The following is a 16,604-nucleotide window of genomic DNA, read 5'->3' as shown; positions in this document are numbered from 1 at the left end:
TGACATGATGATCCATTTGTGATTTTTATTTTATTTTATATATATTAATTCATAAATCCGCCTGGTGGCACTACAGACCGTTGAATCTCGAATTATCTCCGTGTCTTGCAGCTCCTCCTGGTTTTAGTGGGGAGGAGATTTCACAGGGCTTTGTTTCAGAGAGACTGGATGTAGAAGAGAGTGTACGAAGGCCTCGTGTTTTCCCCTCGTTAAAATGGAATATTGTCTAATTCTTCTTTATTCGCATTGATGGACTTGGAATGGTCTTTTATTTCGTGGATTATTGCAGGGGATTCATCGGATGTCGCAATGCTCTCGACGTACAGAAGGAAATGTATTGTGATCTGTATTGTGTTCGTTGTTTTAGAGTGTTGTTGGGACGCGGTATCAGGGCAGCTCTCTTATTCCGTTTCAGAGGAGGTGAATCCGGGAACATCAGTGGGAAATATCGCTAAGGATCTAAACCTTAATATTCAGGAACTGGAGTCGCGCATGTTTCAGATTGTCACGGGATCCAAGAAAAAATATTTCGAGGTAAATCTTAAAACTGGGTTTCTGTATGTGAGCGAAAGAATAGACAGAGAGGAGCTTTGTGCCAAAGCACTTAAATGTACAGTCAATGTAGAAGCGGTTATCAACAATCCATTAAAGCTTTATCAAATAGAGGTTAATATTGTGGATGTAAATGACAATTCACCGTCTTTTAGTGCCAAAACTCAATATTTAGACGTCGCAGAGAACACTTTACCAGGCGTAAAATTCCCTCTTTCTTATGCGTCTGATGCGGATGTAGGAAAAAATACAGTGAGCACATATAAATTAAGTCAAAATGAGTATTTTTCTTTAGCTGTGCACAAAGGAGGAGAGCAGAGTGTATCTGCCGAGCTAGTTCTACAAAAAGCTTTAGACCGAGAGAAACAGCCAGTTATCAAGCTTACTCTTACCGCTGCAGATGGAGGAAATCCACCGAGATCAGGTACGTCTCAGATAATTATTAAGATTTTAGATATTAATGATAATGCTCCTGAATTTAGTCGCCCCCTATATAAAGCTAGTCTTGTTGAAAACGTGCCAATTGGTACAACTGTAATAATTATAAACGCAACAGACAAAGATGAGGGTACCAATAATGAGATCGTTTACTCACTAAGAGAGACAGACCAAGATCACATTTTGGATATATTTCATATTGATCCGAATACTGGTGCAATCACAGTCAAAGGCAATATAGATTTCGAGAAAAATAATGCATTTGAGATCCGCGCACAGGCCAGTGATAAAGGGCAGCCTCCGATGTCCACGCACTGCAAAGTCCTGGTGGAGGTGCTGGATATTAATGACAATGAGCCAGAGATAGCCGTGACGTCACTCCTCAGTACAGTGAAAGAGGACTCCAGTGTTGGCACTGCTGTCGCTCTAGTGTCAGTGATTGACAGGGACGGAGGGAAAAACGGTATAGTTAATTGTGTTGTGTCCAACAAAGTACCTTTTAAACTTGAGACGAATTACAAAAATTATTATTCTCTAGTGGTAGATGGATCTTTAGACAGAGAGCGCGCGTCCGAGTATAACGTGACCATCACAGCTACTGATGAAGGGACTCCGCCTCTCTCCAGCACCAGTGTCATTGCTGTACACGTTTCTGATGTGAATGACAACGCGCCGCGCTTTCCAGAGCCCGTCATTAATGTTTATGTGAAAGAGAACAGTCAGATTGGAGCTGTTATTCATACAGTATCTGCTTTAGATCCTGATGTAGGTGATAATGCCCGGATAACATATTCTTTAGAAAGCTCTAAAAGCGGCCCGATAACATCCATGATCAACATAAACTCTGACAGTGGAGATATACACAGTTTACAGACGTTTAACTATGAAGAGATCAAAACATTTCAGTTTAAAGTTCAGGCCACAGACTCTGGTGTTCCTCCTCTCAGCAGTAACGTGACTGTAAATGTTTTTATCCTGGATGAGAATGACAACAGTCCCGGGATTCTCGCGCCCTATTCCGAGCTCGGTTCCGTTAACACAGAGAACATTCCCTATTCTGCTGACGCGGGCTACTTTGTGGCCAAGATCAGGGCTGTAGATGCAGATTCTGGTTACAATGCGCTGCTGTCTTTCCACATCTCTGAACCCAAAGGAAACAATCTGTTCCGAATCGGAACCAGCAGCGGGGAGATCAGGACTAAGAGGAGAATGAGTGACAATGACCTGAAAACTCACCCGTTGGTCATTTTGGTTAGTGATAACGGAGAGCCCTCACTGTCAGCGACTGTGTCTATTGATGTTGTGGTTGTTGAAAGCGCAGGTGACGTCAAGACTCCATTCAGACATGCGCCGATAAAGGAGGAGAGTTTCTCGGATTTAAATCTGTATTTGCTGATCGCCATTGTGTGTGTGTCCGTCATCTTTTTACTGAGCCTCATCAGTTTGATAGCTGTAAAATGCCACAGGACAGACGGCAGTTTGGGCAGGTACAGCGCCCCGATGATCACCACACACCCTGACGGGAGCTGGTCTTACTCCAAAGCTACTCAGCAGTATGACGTGTGTTTTAGCTCGGATACACTGAAGAGTGACGTAGTGGTTTTCCCCGCGCAATTTCCGCCTGCAGATGCAGAACTGATCAGTATTAATGGAGGAGACACTTTTACCAGAACACAAACACTTCCTAATAAAGAGAAGGTAAGACAAGAGGATACTTTTTTCTCTCTTTCATTTCCTTCTTTTTTATGTCTGGCAATATGAGGCTTTGCTCCGATTTTGAGCTGAATATCTAACTGACATCCTCTCTGTGGTCTTGATTATTTATTGTTTTGCAAAACATCGTTTTTCGTTCAGAGTGCAGGCGTAAGTTTTTGCACAGTGGACATTGCATTATTTGATCTGGTTTATTCTTAAAATGTTTTTGGAGCTGTTTGTGGTACTGAACACCTCGCGTCCGAACGCAAGATGGGAGATATTATGTCTTACCAGGAGAAATAAAATGGCACGTATAGTACAGTTTTTCTAAGTAGCAAAACTTAATGTTCCCTTTTTTTTCTTCTTCCTTTTTTTGTGCAATATGCACCGACAAAACATACAACCATGAATTTTTGGTTGCTTGTATTCATCAATTAATATTAATGTTAAGTAATATGCCTAAAATATTAATTCTGAAATGCATCTACGGCACTTTTAGACATTATCTGTCTTTTCACTGAATTATTATCTGCTTCGCCTCAATTTGTCCACGCGGTGTCGTCAGAGACCGAGATTTTCTCTTACCTCGGCTGTAAAACTCCTCCTCGGTTAAGGGAGGGTTCGGTTTATCACGTGAGGCTTTTGTTCGTGAAAGGCCACATTACCGTGTCTCTGTTTTTGCAGGAGCAGTGAGGAATCACGGCGTTGTAGTGATTTTTTTCCGCATGGATGAAACGGATATTTTAAAGGAATTATGAAAATGTCAAAACAAGGATTTAAATCGTGGATGTATTTTATTGCAGCGTTTTCCATTTGGAATATTACCGATGGACAGATTGTGTATTCAATATCAGAGGAGGCTGATCCGGGAACCACAGTGGGAAATATAGCAAAGGATGTGAACCTAAATCTTCCGGAATTAGAGCTTCGTGGGTTTCAGATCGTTTCAGGGCCAAATAAGAGGTATTTCAATGTTAATTTGAAAGGTGGTGTTCTCCTCGTAAAAGAGAGAATAGACAGGGAACAGTTGTGCGGAAGGAGCAGCAAATGCTCTTTGGAATTAGAAGCCATTGTTAACTCCCCCTTAAACATGTATAGACTGGAGGTGAATGTTTTAGACATAAACGATAACACTCCTACTTTTAAGTCACCAAAGACAGAACTAAATATTGTGGAGTCAGCCTTCCCTGGCGAGAGATTTACTTTACCAAGTGCGTTTGACGCGGATGTGGGCAGTAATTCGGTGAAAAGCTACAAGCTCAGCCCGAATGAGCATTTCTCTCTGGATGTACAGAGCGGAGGAGAGCAGAGTGTGTCTGCTGAGTTAGTGCTGCAGAAAGCTTTAGATCGAGAGAAACAAGCGGTGATCCAGCTCACACTGACCGCTGTCGACGGAGGAAAACCTCCAAGATCAGGAACATCACAAATTATTATTAATGTGGAGGATGTGAATGATAACATCCCTGTATTTAGCCAATCTCTTTACAAAACACGAATTATGGAAAATGCGCCTCCAGGCACCTCTGTTGTCATGGTCCACGCTAGTGACGCTGACGAGGGCTTGAACGGAGAAATTATTTATGCAATGATACGCAGTGATGATGACAATATTGCTGACGCTTTTACCATTGATCCTGTCAGTGGCCTCATCTCTGTTGTGGGGAACATTGATTACGAAGCAAGCAATGCCGTAGAAATTCGCGTCCAAGCAAAAGACAAAGGCCCAAAACCAAGGGCTAGTCATTGTAAAGTTTTAGTTGAAATTATTGATGTTAATGATAATGTACCTGAAATTTCCGTCACATCTCTCGCTGAAACGGTGAGAGAAGACGCTACTGCTGGTACAATGGTTGGACTAGTTACCGTTAAAGACGGAGACGGTGGAAAAAACGGTGCAGTTCTTCTAAAGGTATGCGATTTTCCACCTTTTCGCATACAGAATACCTATAAAAATAAATATTCTCTAGTGGTAGATGGACCTCTCGACAGAGAGCGCGCGTCCGTGTATAACGTGACCATCACAGCTACTGATGAAGGGACTCCGCCTCTCTCCAGCACCAGTGTCATTGCTGTACACGTTTCTGATGTGAACGACAACGCGCCGCGCTTTCCAGAGCCCGTCATTAATGTTTATGTAAAAGAGAACAGTCAGATTGGAGCTGTTATTCATACAGTATCTGCTTTAGATCCTGATGTAGGTGATAATGCCCGGATAACATATTCTTTACTAGAAAGCTCTAAAAGCGGCCCGGTAACATCCATGATCAACATAAACTCTGACAGTGGAGATATACACAGTTTACAGTCGTTCAACTATGAGGAGATCAAAACATTTCAGTTTAAAGTTCAGGCCACAGACTCTGGTGTTCCTCCTCTCAGCAGTAACGTGACTGTAAATGTTTTTATCCTGGATGAGAATGACAACAGTCCCGGGATTCTCGCGCCCTATTCCGAGCTCGGTTCCGTTAACACAGAGAACATTCCCTATTCTGCTGACGCGGGCTACTTTGTGGCCAAGATCAGGGCTGTAGATGCAGATTCTGGTTACAATGCGCTGCTGTCTTTTCACATCTCTGAACCCAAAGGAAACAATCTGTTCCGAATCGGAACCAGCAGCGGGGAGATCAGGACTAAGAGGAGAATGAGTGACAATGACCTGAAAACTCACCCGTTGGTCATTTTGGTCAGTGATAACGGAGAGCCCTCACTGTCAGCGACTGTGTCTATTGATGTTGTGGTTGTTGAAAGCGCAGGTGACGTCAAGACTCCATTCAGACATGCGCCGGTAAAGGAGGAGAGTTTCTCGGATTTAAATCTGTATTTGCTGATCGCCATTGTGTGTGTGTCCGTCATCTTTTTACTGAGCCTCATCAGTTTGATAGCTGTAAAATGCCACAGGACAGACGGCAGTTTGGGCAGGTACAGCGCCCCGATGATCACCACACACCCTGACGGGAGCTGGTCTTACTCCAAAGCTACTCAGCAGTATGACGTGTGTTTTAGCTCGGACACACTGAAGAGTGACGTAGTGGTTTTCCCTGCGCAATTTCCGCCTGCAGATGCAGAACTGATCAGTATTAATGGAGGAGACACTTTTACCAGAACACAAACACTCCCTAATAAAGAGAAGGTAAGAGATTAGCATTTAATGACACTAAGTTGCAAATATTTAAGCCTAAGCATTTGAAACATTGGGTTTTGTACTGTTCAGAGCATTACTCCTCTTCGTGGCCTCATGTTCTTTTATAATTCCATTTATGTGCATTTCCTTGATCAGCTAATTGAATTGATTGTATTGATTTTTACTCATTGTGTTTTATGGTGTCAGGTTGCGCTCTGTACTGATGGTTTTGTAGCCACTCTTGTAACTGTCCGAGGTCCTGAAGTCTATCTCATTTCATTTTTGCGTGACAGGGTGGTGTTCCTTCTTGCATTGGTATTTAATGTTTTTATTTTATTTTAGGTTGAATTATTAGTCCCCTTTAAGTTATAGTTATATATGCATATACAGTAGATAAACTTAGAAGGAGGAAAAATGGCATATGAAAAAAAAAAAATGATATATATATATATAGGCTATAAATATATAGACTATATAATTGAACAATTTTTAAAATAAACAATTTAAAAAAAAAAGATAATAAATACAACGTGCCCTATTCTTATTTCACTTTTCATCTGATTTGAGAGAAAAAAAAAGTCTCAGTATATTATTGAAAATATATCTGTAACAGCATTCAAATTTTTGATCCCGCTATTCAGCATGCGTATATTTTATTTGATCTTTTTCCACAAGATGTCACTATGAGTCTACACTTTTCACTGTTCATCATTTTGCAAAGCTCCTCCCTGTTTGGGGAGTGTTTTGTTTCTTGCGGAGCGCTTTGTTCTCCAGTCTTCGGTCTGTGTTTGCTAGAGATTCACAGTTTTGTGCTTGCCTCTGAAAATACCGGTTTGTTTTCAAACGGCTATGGTTACGGAATACAGATACAATGGTGCGACAACGACAAAAGACGTCGATGTTTCTCATAGTATTTTTTTGCATTTGGAAATTCTCTAATGGCCAGATTATGTATTCCGTGTCGGAGGAGGCAAAACCGGGGACAACTGTCGGGAATTTAGCAAAGGACTTCATCCTGAATTTAGACGATCTGGAGCTTCGGGGATTTCGTATTGTTTCAGGTCAGAATGAGAGGTATTTCGACCTAAATCGAAAGACGGGAACACTTCATATTAAAGACAGAATAGATAGAGAGGAGCTATGCGGACGAAGCTTAAAATGTGTGGTGGAACTGGAGGCTATTGTAAATTCTCCGTTGAATATGTACCGTTTTGAAGTAAACGTTTTAGATATAAATGATAATGCACCTGCATTTGCCTCCGAGAAAAAATATATGAATATTTCAGAGCTGGCTTTGCCAGGAGAGAGATTTCCGTTACAGAACGCGTTTGACGCAGATGTGGGCAGTAATTCTATAAAGAGCTACAAGCTCAGTACAAATGATCACTTTTCTCTCGATGTACAGAGCGCAGGAGAGCAGAGTGTTTCTGCTGAATTAGTGCTGCAGAAAGCTTTAGATCGAGAGAAACAGCCTTTAATTCATCTCATATTGACCGCTCTAGACGGAGGAAAACCTCCAAGATCAGGGACAATGGAGATAACCGTAAATGTTGAGGATGTAAATGATAACATTCCGGTATTTAGTAAATCACTTTATAAAGCTCGTGTGAGTGAGAATGCGCCACATGGTACATCAGTTATAACTGTTCATGCAAGTGATTTAGACGAGGGTCTGAACGGCGAAGTAGTTTATTCTGTTCTCAATCATGACTCTAACAAAAACATAATGCCATTTGCTATAGATTCCACTTCCGGTTTGATATCCGTTCAAGGCAATATAGACTACGAAGAAAATGCTGCAATTGAAATACGTGTCATGGCAAAAGATAAAGGCCAAAACCCAAGAGTGGCTCACTGTAAAGTTTTAATTGAAATTCTCGACATTAACGATAATATACCTGAAATATCAGTGACATCTCTCGCTGAAACTGTGAGAGAGGACGCTGGTGCGGATACAATGGTGGGGTTGATAACTGTTAAAGACGGGGATGCAGCTAAAAACGGTGCTGTTATTCTTAAGATACGCGATTCTGTACCATTCAAAGTACAAAATACTTACAAAAATAAATATTCTCTGGTAGTAACCGGCCCTCTAGACAGAGAGCGCGCTCCCGTGTATAACGTGACCATCACAGCTACTGATGAAGGGACTCCACCTCTCTCCAGCACCAGTGTCATTGCTGTACACGTTTCTGATGTGAATGACAACGCGCCGCGCTTTCCAGAGCCCGTCATTAATGTTTATGTGAAAGAGAACAGTCAGATTGGAGCTGTTATTCATACAGTATCTGCTTTAGATCCTGATGTAGGTGATAATGCCCGGATAACATATTCTTTACTAGAAAGCTCTAAAAGCGGCCCGGTAACATCCATGATCAACATAAACTCTGACAGTGGAGATATACACAGTTTACAGTCGTTTAACTATGAAGAGATCAAAACATTTCAGTTTAAAGTTCAGGCCACAGACTCTGGTGTTCCTCCTCTCAGCAGTAACGTGACTGTAAATGTTTTTATCCTGGATGAGAATGACAACAGTCCCGGGATTCTCGCGCCCTATTCCGAGCTCGGTTCCGTTAACACAGAGAACATTCCCTATTCTGCTGACGCGGGCTACTTTGTGGCCAAGATCAGGGCTGTAGATGCAGATTCTGGTTACAATGCGCTGCTGTCTTTCCACATCTCTGAACCCAAAGGAAACAATCTGTTCCGAATCGGAACCAGCAGCGGGGAGATCAGGACTAAGAGGAGAATGAGTGACAATGACCTGAAAACTCACCCGTTGGTCATTTTGGTTAGTGATAACGGAGAGCCCTCACTGTCAGCGACTGTGTCTATTGATGTTGTGGTTGTTGAAAGGGCAGGTGACGTCAAGACTCCATTCAGACATGCGCCGATAAAGGAGGAGAGTTTCTCGGATTTAAATCTGTATTTGCTGATCGCCATTGTGTGTGTGTCCGTCATCTTTTTACTGAGCCTCATCAGTTTGATAGCTGTAAAATGCCACAGGACAGACGGCAGTTTGGGCAGGTACAGCGCCCCGATGATCACCACACACCCTGACGGGAGCTGGTCTTACTCCAAAGCTACTCAGCAGTATGACGTGTGTTTTAGCTCGGACACACTGAAGAGTGACGTAGTGGTTTTCCCAGCGCAATTTCCGCCTGCAGATGCAGAACTGATCAGTATTAATGGAGGAGACACTTTTACGAGAACACAAACACTCCCTAATAAAGAGAAGGTAAGAAATTGTTTTATGAAAAGTTAGGAAAACAAATTATTCAGTTTGATTTAATTTGGAGCTGCAATTTCTTGAATTCTTCGTGCTGCATATCGTTCATTCATTACATATTTTAGATTAAGACTGAGGGGAAATTAATTATGAACCAATAATATTTTCTTTTATTCCTGTTGCGCACTGGTTTAGAGGGCAATTCATCATCTTTTGCATAAACACTGTCCGTGGTGCTGAACACGCAAATGCTCTAAGAAATCAACTGTTATTTTGTCCGATATTGCCAGACACTTGTGAATATATTTGGTTAAACTTTATTTCAGTAGTTCACTTTAGACATTCTACTAACTATAAGTAAATTGTCAACTACATGCCAACTAACTCTCATTAGAGTATTAGTAGACTGCAGTAGACTGTCAATAGAATGTTAGGTTAGGGTTAGGAGAATAAGTTGACTTGTAGTTGGCTAGTTTGCCAAGTTACTTATAGTACGTAGAATATATGTTGGGGGACTATCACAATAAACTGTTTGCTGATAGTAAAATGTCTAAAGTAGACTATAGAAATGAAGTGTTACCATATATTTCTGTTCCAAGTCTTATTAACATGTTTTGTCATTTCACATTTTTTAAGATTTAATTTTGTAGTAAATAAATAATCTTCTTCAGTATATGCGTCCGATGCCACTGATATTATATAACAGCGTCTTGCTCATAATGAAATCTGGTGAAGTCGTTTGAAAATGCATATCTTTCTCTTCATATGAAAGATTAATGCTGATAAAAAAATGCCCTGAAATATTCATATATTTGACACAAAGAAATCTCAAAATCTTTTTATTATATTATTAGTTAAAAAAGACAAATAACTGCAATTTGACATGGTGATCCATTTGTGATTTTTATTTTATTTTATATATATTATTTCATAAATCCGCCTGGTGTCACTACAGACCGTTGAATGTCCAATTATCTCCGTGTCTTGAAGCTCCTCCTGGTTTTAGTGGGGAGCAGATTTCACAGGGCTTTGTTTCAGAGAGACTGGATGTAGAAGAGAGTGTACGAAGGCCTCGTGTTTTCTCCTCGATAAAATGGAATATTGTCTAATTCTTCTTTATTCGCATTGATGGACTTGGAATAGTCTTTTATTTCGTGGATTATTGCACGGGATTCATCGGACGTCGCAATGCTCTCGACGTACAGCAGGACATCTATTGTGATCTGTATTGTGTTCGTTGTTTTAGAGTGTTGTTGGGACGCGGTATCAGGGCAGCTCTCTTATTCCGTTTCAGAGGAGGTGAATCCGGGATCATCAGTGGGAAATATCGCTAAGGATCTAAACCTTAATGTTCAGGAACTGGAGTCGCGTATGTTTCAAATTGTCACGGGATCCAAGAAAAAATATTTCGAGGTAAATCTTAAAACTGGGGTTTTGTATGTAAGCGAAAGAATAGACAGAGAGGAGCTTTGTGCCAAAGCACTTAAATGTACAGTCAATGTAGAAGCGGTTATCAACAATCCATTAAAGCTTTATCAAATCGAGGTTAATATTGTGGATGTAAATGACAATTCACCGTCTTTTAGTGCCAAAACTCAATATTTAGACGTCGCAGAGAACACTTTACCAGGCGTAAAATTCCCTCTTTCTTATGCGTCTGATGCGGATGTAGGAAAAAATACAGTGAGCACATATAAATTAAGTCAAAATGAGTATTTTTCTTTAGCTGTGCACAAAGGAGGAGAGCAGAGTGTGTCTGCCGAGCTAGTTCTACAAAAAGCTTTAGACCGAGAGAAACAGCCAGTTATCAAGCTTACTCTTACCGCTGCAGATGGAGGAAATCCACCGAGATCAGGCATGTCTCAGATAATTATTAAGATTTTAGATATTAATGATAATGCTCCTGAATTTAGTCGCCCCCTATATAAAGCTAGTCTTGTTGAAAACGTGCCAATTGGTACAACTGTAATAATTATAAACGCAACAGACAAAGATGAGGGTACCAATAATGAGATCGTTTACTCACTAAGAGAGACAGACCAAGATCTCATTTTGGATATATTTCATATTGATCCGAATACTGGTGCAATCACAGTCAAAGGCAATATAGATTTCGAGAAAAATAATGCATTTGAGATCCGCGCACAGGCCAGTGATAAAGGGCAGCCTCCGATGTCCACGCATTGCAAAGTCCTGGTGGAGGTGCTGGATATTAATGACAATGAGCCAGAGATAGCCGTGACGTCACTCCTCAGTACAGTGAAAGAGGACGCCAATATTGGCACTGCTGTCGCTCTAGTGTCAGTGATTGACAGGGACGGAGGGAAAAACGGTATAGTTAATTGTGTTGTGTCCAACAAAGTGCCTTTTAAACTTGAGACGAATTACAAAAATTATTATTCTCTAGTGGTAGATGGACCTCTAGACAGAGAGCGCGCGTCCGAGTATAACGTGACCATCACAGCTACTGATGAAGGGACTCCGCCTCTCTCCAGCACCAGTGTCATTGCTGTACACGTTTCTGATGTGAACGACAACGCGCCGCGCTTTCCAGAGCCCGTCATTAATGTTTATGTAAAAGAGAACAGTCAGATTGGAGCTGTTATTCATACAGTATCTGCTTTAGATCCTGATGTAGGTGATAATGCCCGGATAACATATTCTTTAGAAAACTCTAAAAGCGGCCCGATAACATCCATGATCAACATAAACTCTGACAGTGGAGATGTACACAGTTTACAGTCGTTCAACTATGAGGAGATCAAAACATTTCAGTTTAAAGTTCAGGCCACAGACTCTGGTGTTCCTCCTTTCAGCAGTAACGTGACTGTAAATGTTTTTATCCTGGATGAGAATGACAACAGTCCCGGGATTCTCGCGCCCTATTCCGAGCTCGGTTCCGTTAACACAGAGAACATTCCCTATTCTGCTGACGCGGGCTACTTTGTGGCCAAGATCAGGGCTGTAGATGCAGATTCTGGTTACAATGCGCTGCTGTCTTTCCACATCTCTGAACCCAAAGGAAACAATCTGTTCCGAATCGGAACCAGCAGCGGGGAGATCAGGACTAAGAGGAGAATGAGTGACAATGATCTGAAAACTCACCCATTGGTCATTTTGGTTTGTGATAACGGAGAGCCCTCACTGTCAGCGACTGTGTCTATTGATGTTGTGGTTGTTGAAAGCGCAGGAGACGTCAAGACTCCATTCAGACATGCGCCGATAAAGGAGGAGAGTTTCTCGGATTTAAATCTGTATTTGCTGATCGCCATTGTGTGTGTGTCCGTCATCTTTTTACTGAGCCTCATCAGTTTGATAGCTGTAAAATGCCACAGGACAGACGGCAGTTTGGGCAGGTACAGCGCCCCGATGATCACCACACACCCTGACGGGAGCTGGTCTTACTCCAAAGCTACTCAGCAGTATGACGTATGTTTTAGCTCGGACACACTGAAGAGTGACGTAGTGGTTTTCCCCGCGCAATTTCCGCCTGCAGATGCAGAACTGATCAGTATTAATGGAGGAGACACTTTTAACAGAACACAAACACTTCCTAATAAAGAGAAGGTAAGATAAGATTATACCTATTTTGCTTTATTGGTGAATTAAGTCTTTGCTCTGATTTCGAGGTACATGTCTGGCATCCTCTCTGTTGTCAGTCTAAATTATTTGGGTAGGAACTTTTTTTTATTTATTTTTTTAAAGTGCACATGATAGACGTGTTTTGTTTGTTTATTGCATAGTGGACAAGCATTGTTATACATAGATTAGTTTTAGAGTGGATTTGGAGCTGTTCGTGGTGCTGAACACCGCCCATCCAAATAGCAGATATTTGTCACGACGTATCAGACATGAAACGTTTATTTTTTTCCCTACATTGAATGATAACGTTTATATTGCGCAATACAGGTTAAAAGAAAAATATTTTTTTCTTTTGGCATGCACCAGGTGATACATTTACCAAAACACACATGCTGCTTAATACTGTAAATGGTCTGCATCGCAAACTTACTCTGTTTACACGCGTTTCATCTTCAAACATTTTCCCCATATATGTTCTGAAAATCAATATATTTTTGTGGCTCTTTGTGGTGTTCAAGTAATATTTTAATTGACATTTTAAATAATTCGTTTATTTGCCATACAGTTAAAACCGTTTCAACCCGTTTTTATATAATATAACTATTTTATTCCAGTTGATTATCTATAGAAGTAATGATAGTTACAGTTTATTTATTTGACATTTTATGATCACTTAAAAAAGGGAATATATTGCTTTTTATTTGTTGATGTGATGGTCAAATTTGTCCGCGCGATGTCAGTATCTGACTGTTGTGTGAGCTTTCATGACATGGCGAGGCTCCTCCTTATTTTCCTTCTTCATTCGTCCTGCAAAAGGGCTTTGTTAGTCGTCCACCATTGTCCTCGGATACAGTCACTCGTGGATTTAGCAGTAAACATTTTACAGACATGCGGGAGGATTCAAGTGATTTTGCGTAACAGTGATTTTGTAAAATGGCTTTAACAAAGGGACGAATGTTCAAATCGTGGATATTTTTCGGTGTCTTTCTTCGCTTTGGGATTTTTACAGATGGGCAGATTGTGTATTCCACATCGGAGGAAGCAAACCCAGGCACGACAGTTGGAAATTTAGCTAAGGATTTTAACTTGAATCTACAGGACATTGAAAGACGTGGATTTCAAATTGTGTCGGAGAAAAATGGAAGGTATTTCGATTTAAATTTAAAGACGGGTGTTCTTCACGTTAAGGAGAGAATAGACCGAGAGGAGCTATGCGAACAGAATGTGAAGTGTTCATTACCTCTGGAAGCAATTGTTAATTCGCCTTTGAATATATATAGATTTGAGATAAATGTACTAGATATTAATGATAACCCACCAATATTTCGTACCTCAAAGACGCCAATAAATATTACGGAGTTAGCTATTCCAGGAGAGCAGTTCGCTCTACCTACCGCGTTTGACGCGGATGTGGGCAGTAATTCAGTAAAGAGTTACAAGCTGAGTCCAAATGAACACTTTTCTCTGGATGTACAGAGCGGAGGAGAGCAGAGTGTGTCTGCTGAGTTAGTGCTGCAGAAAGCTTTAGATCGAGAGAAACAAGCGGTGATCCAGCTCACACTGACCGCAGTAGACGGAGGGAAACCTCCGAGATCAGGAACAATGCAGATTATTGTAAATGTTGAAGATGTAAACGATAACATTCCTGTTTTCAGTAAATCGTTGTATAAAGCTCGCGTAAATGAAAACGCGCCCCATGGTACCTCCATTATTTCAGTTCAGGCCAGCGACCCAGATGAGGGCGTAAATGGTCAGATTGTCTATGCTTTAGTTAACCACAATAATGATAAAAACGTCGATTCATTTTCAATAAACCCAGAAACTGGCGAGATTACGGTGAAAGGTGATGTGGATTATGAAAGAAAAAATGCTGTGGAGCTCCGCGTGCAGGCGAAAGATAAAGGGCATAAACCAAGAGCGTCTTTTTGTAAAGTTCTACTGGAAATTGTAGATATTAACGATAATGTTCCAAAAATATCTGTAACATCGTTGGATAATACTGTAAAAGAAGATGCTCCGATTGACACAATGGTTGGAATGATAACTATAACTGATAATGATGCTGGTAAAAACGGACAGGTAACCTTAAAGATGCAGGGTTCTGTTCCTTTTAAATTTCAGAACTCGTACAAAAATTATTATACTTTAGTTGTTAACGGTCCCCTAGACAGAGAGCGCGCGTCCGTGTATAACGTGACCATCACAGCTACTGATGAAGGGACTCCGCCTCTCTCCAGCACCAGTGTCATTGTTGTACACGTTTCTGATGTGAATGACAACGCGCCGCGCTTTCCAGAGCCCGTCATTAATGTTTATGTGAAAGAGAACAGTCAGATTGGAGCTGTTATTCATACAGTTTCTGCTTTAGATCCTGATGTAGGTGATAATGCCCGGATAACATATTCTTTACTAGAAAGCTCTAAAAGCGGCCCGGTAACATCCATGATCAACATAAACTCTGACAGTGGAGATATACACAGTTTACAGTCGTTTAACTATGAAGAGATCAAAACATTTCAGTTTAAAGTTCAGGCCACAGACTCTGGTGTTCCTCCTCTCAGCAGTAACGTGACTGTAAATGTTTTTATCCTGGATGAGAATGACAACAGTCCCGGGTTTCTCGCGCCCTATTCCGAGCTCGGTTCCGTTAACACAGAGAACATTCCCTATTCTGCTGACGCGGGCTACTTTGTGGCCAAGATCAGGGCTGTAGATGCAGATTCTGGTTACAATGCGCTGCTGTCTTTCCACATCTCTGAACCCAAAGGAAACAATCTGTTCCGAATCGGAACCAGCAGCGGGGAAATCAGGACTAAGAGGAGAATGAGTGACAATGACCTGAAAACTCACCCGTTGGTAATTTTGGTTTGTGATAACGGAGAGCCCTCACTGTCAGCGACTGTGTCTATTGATGTTGTGGTTGTTGAAAGCGCAGGTGACGTCAAGACTCCATTCAGACATGCGCCGATAAAGGAGGAGAGTTTCTCGGATTTAAATCTGTATTTGCTGATCGCCATTGTGTGTGTGTCCGTCATCTTTTTACTGAGCCTCATCAGTTTGATAGCTGTAAAATGCCACAGGACAGACGGCAGTTTGGGCAGGTACAGCGCCCCGATGATCACCACACACCCTGACGGGAGCTGGTCTTACTCCAAAGCTACTCAGCAGTATGACGTGTGTTTTAGCTCGGACACACTGAAGAGTGACGTAGTGGTTTTCCCCGCGCAATTTCCGCCTGCAGATGCAGAACTGATCAGTATTAATGGAGGAGACACTTTTACCAGAACACAAACACTTCCTAATAAAGAGAAGGTAAGATAAATTAATAAATATTTTGTTTTATTGGTGAATTAACTCTTTTCTCCGATTTCAATGTATATTTCTAACTGGCATCCTCTCTGTTGTCAGTTTTAATTATTTGGGTAGAATTTTTTTTTTGTATATAAAATATTAGTATCTTTTTCAGAGTGCACATAAAACATGGAACTTGTGTATTTATTGCATAGTGGACAAGCGTTGTCTACATGGTTTATTGTTAAAGTATATTTGGAGCTGTTCCTGGTACTGAACACCGCCCGTCCAAATAGCAGATATTTGTCACGACGTATCAGACATGAAACGTTTCATGTTTCTTTTTCCCCACGTTGTCGGAATGATAACGTTTAGCCTATATTGCGCAATACAGGTTAAAAGAAAAATAATTTTTTTCTTGTTTTCAAGAAAAATATTTTTTTCTTTTGGCACCAGGTGACACATTTACCAAAAAACATGCTGCTTAATACTGTAAATGGTTTGCATCTTAAACTTACTCTGTTTACACGGGTTTCATCTTCAAACATTTTTCCCATATATGTTCTGAAAGTCAGTATATTTGTGTGGGTCTTTGTCATGTTCAAATTATAGGCCTATTTTAATTGTCATTTTAAATAATTCGTTTATTTCCCACACAGTTGAAACAGTTTTAAACCATTTTTACATATATCT

General features: G+C 40.9%; 1 protein-coding gene and 3 pseudogenes across 1 annotated transcript; all 4 read left to right on the top strand.

Moving 5' to 3' along the window:
* The first annotated feature begins 56 nt into the window (after positions 1-56).
* LOC143756624 (uncharacterized) lies at positions 57-5,827 on the top strand. Its single transcript, XM_077247199.1, has 2 exons — positions 57-2,688; positions 3,428-5,827. Exons 1-2 carry the CDS (start codon positions 250-252, stop codon positions 5,825-5,827), a joined length of 4,839 nt encoding a protein of 1,612 aa, XP_077103314.1. The 5' UTR covers positions 57-249.
* Positions 5,828-6,677: 850 nt separating this feature from the next.
* On the top strand, positions 6,678-10,091 carry LOC143756623 (protocadherin alpha-3 pseudogene; annotated as a pseudogene).
* A 135-nt stretch (positions 10,092-10,226) lies between these two features.
* LOC143756622 (protocadherin alpha-3 pseudogene) lies at positions 10,227-12,614 on the top strand (annotated as a pseudogene).
* Positions 12,615-13,553: 939 nt separating this feature from the next.
* On the top strand, positions 13,554-15,941 carry LOC143756621 (protocadherin alpha-3 pseudogene; annotated as a pseudogene).
* Positions 15,942-16,604: the final 663 nt, after the last annotated feature.

Source organism: Siphateles boraxobius, unplaced genomic scaffold (assembly GCF_051911475.1).
Source record: "Siphateles boraxobius isolate OS27281-9 unplaced genomic scaffold, OSU_SipBor_1 3, whole genome shotgun sequence".
Taxonomy (NCBI): domain Eukaryota; kingdom Metazoa; phylum Chordata; class Actinopteri; order Cypriniformes; family Leuciscidae; genus Siphateles; species Siphateles boraxobius.
The sequence above is the reverse complement of the archived record's forward strand: the minus strand, read 5'-3'. Positions and strand labels throughout refer to the sequence as shown.

What these genes read in the sequence shown, in the direction of transcription:
- LOC143756624 (XM_077247199.1), top strand. Translation starts at nt 250, where the DNA reads ATGGACTTGGAATGGTCTTTTATTTCGTGGATTATTGCAGGGGATTCA. An exon ending in CACTTCCTAATAAAGAGAAG is followed by an intron (nt 2,689 to 3,427) that starts GTAAGACAAGAG and finishes TGAAACGGATAT; the next exon opens with TTTAAAGGAATTATGAAAAT.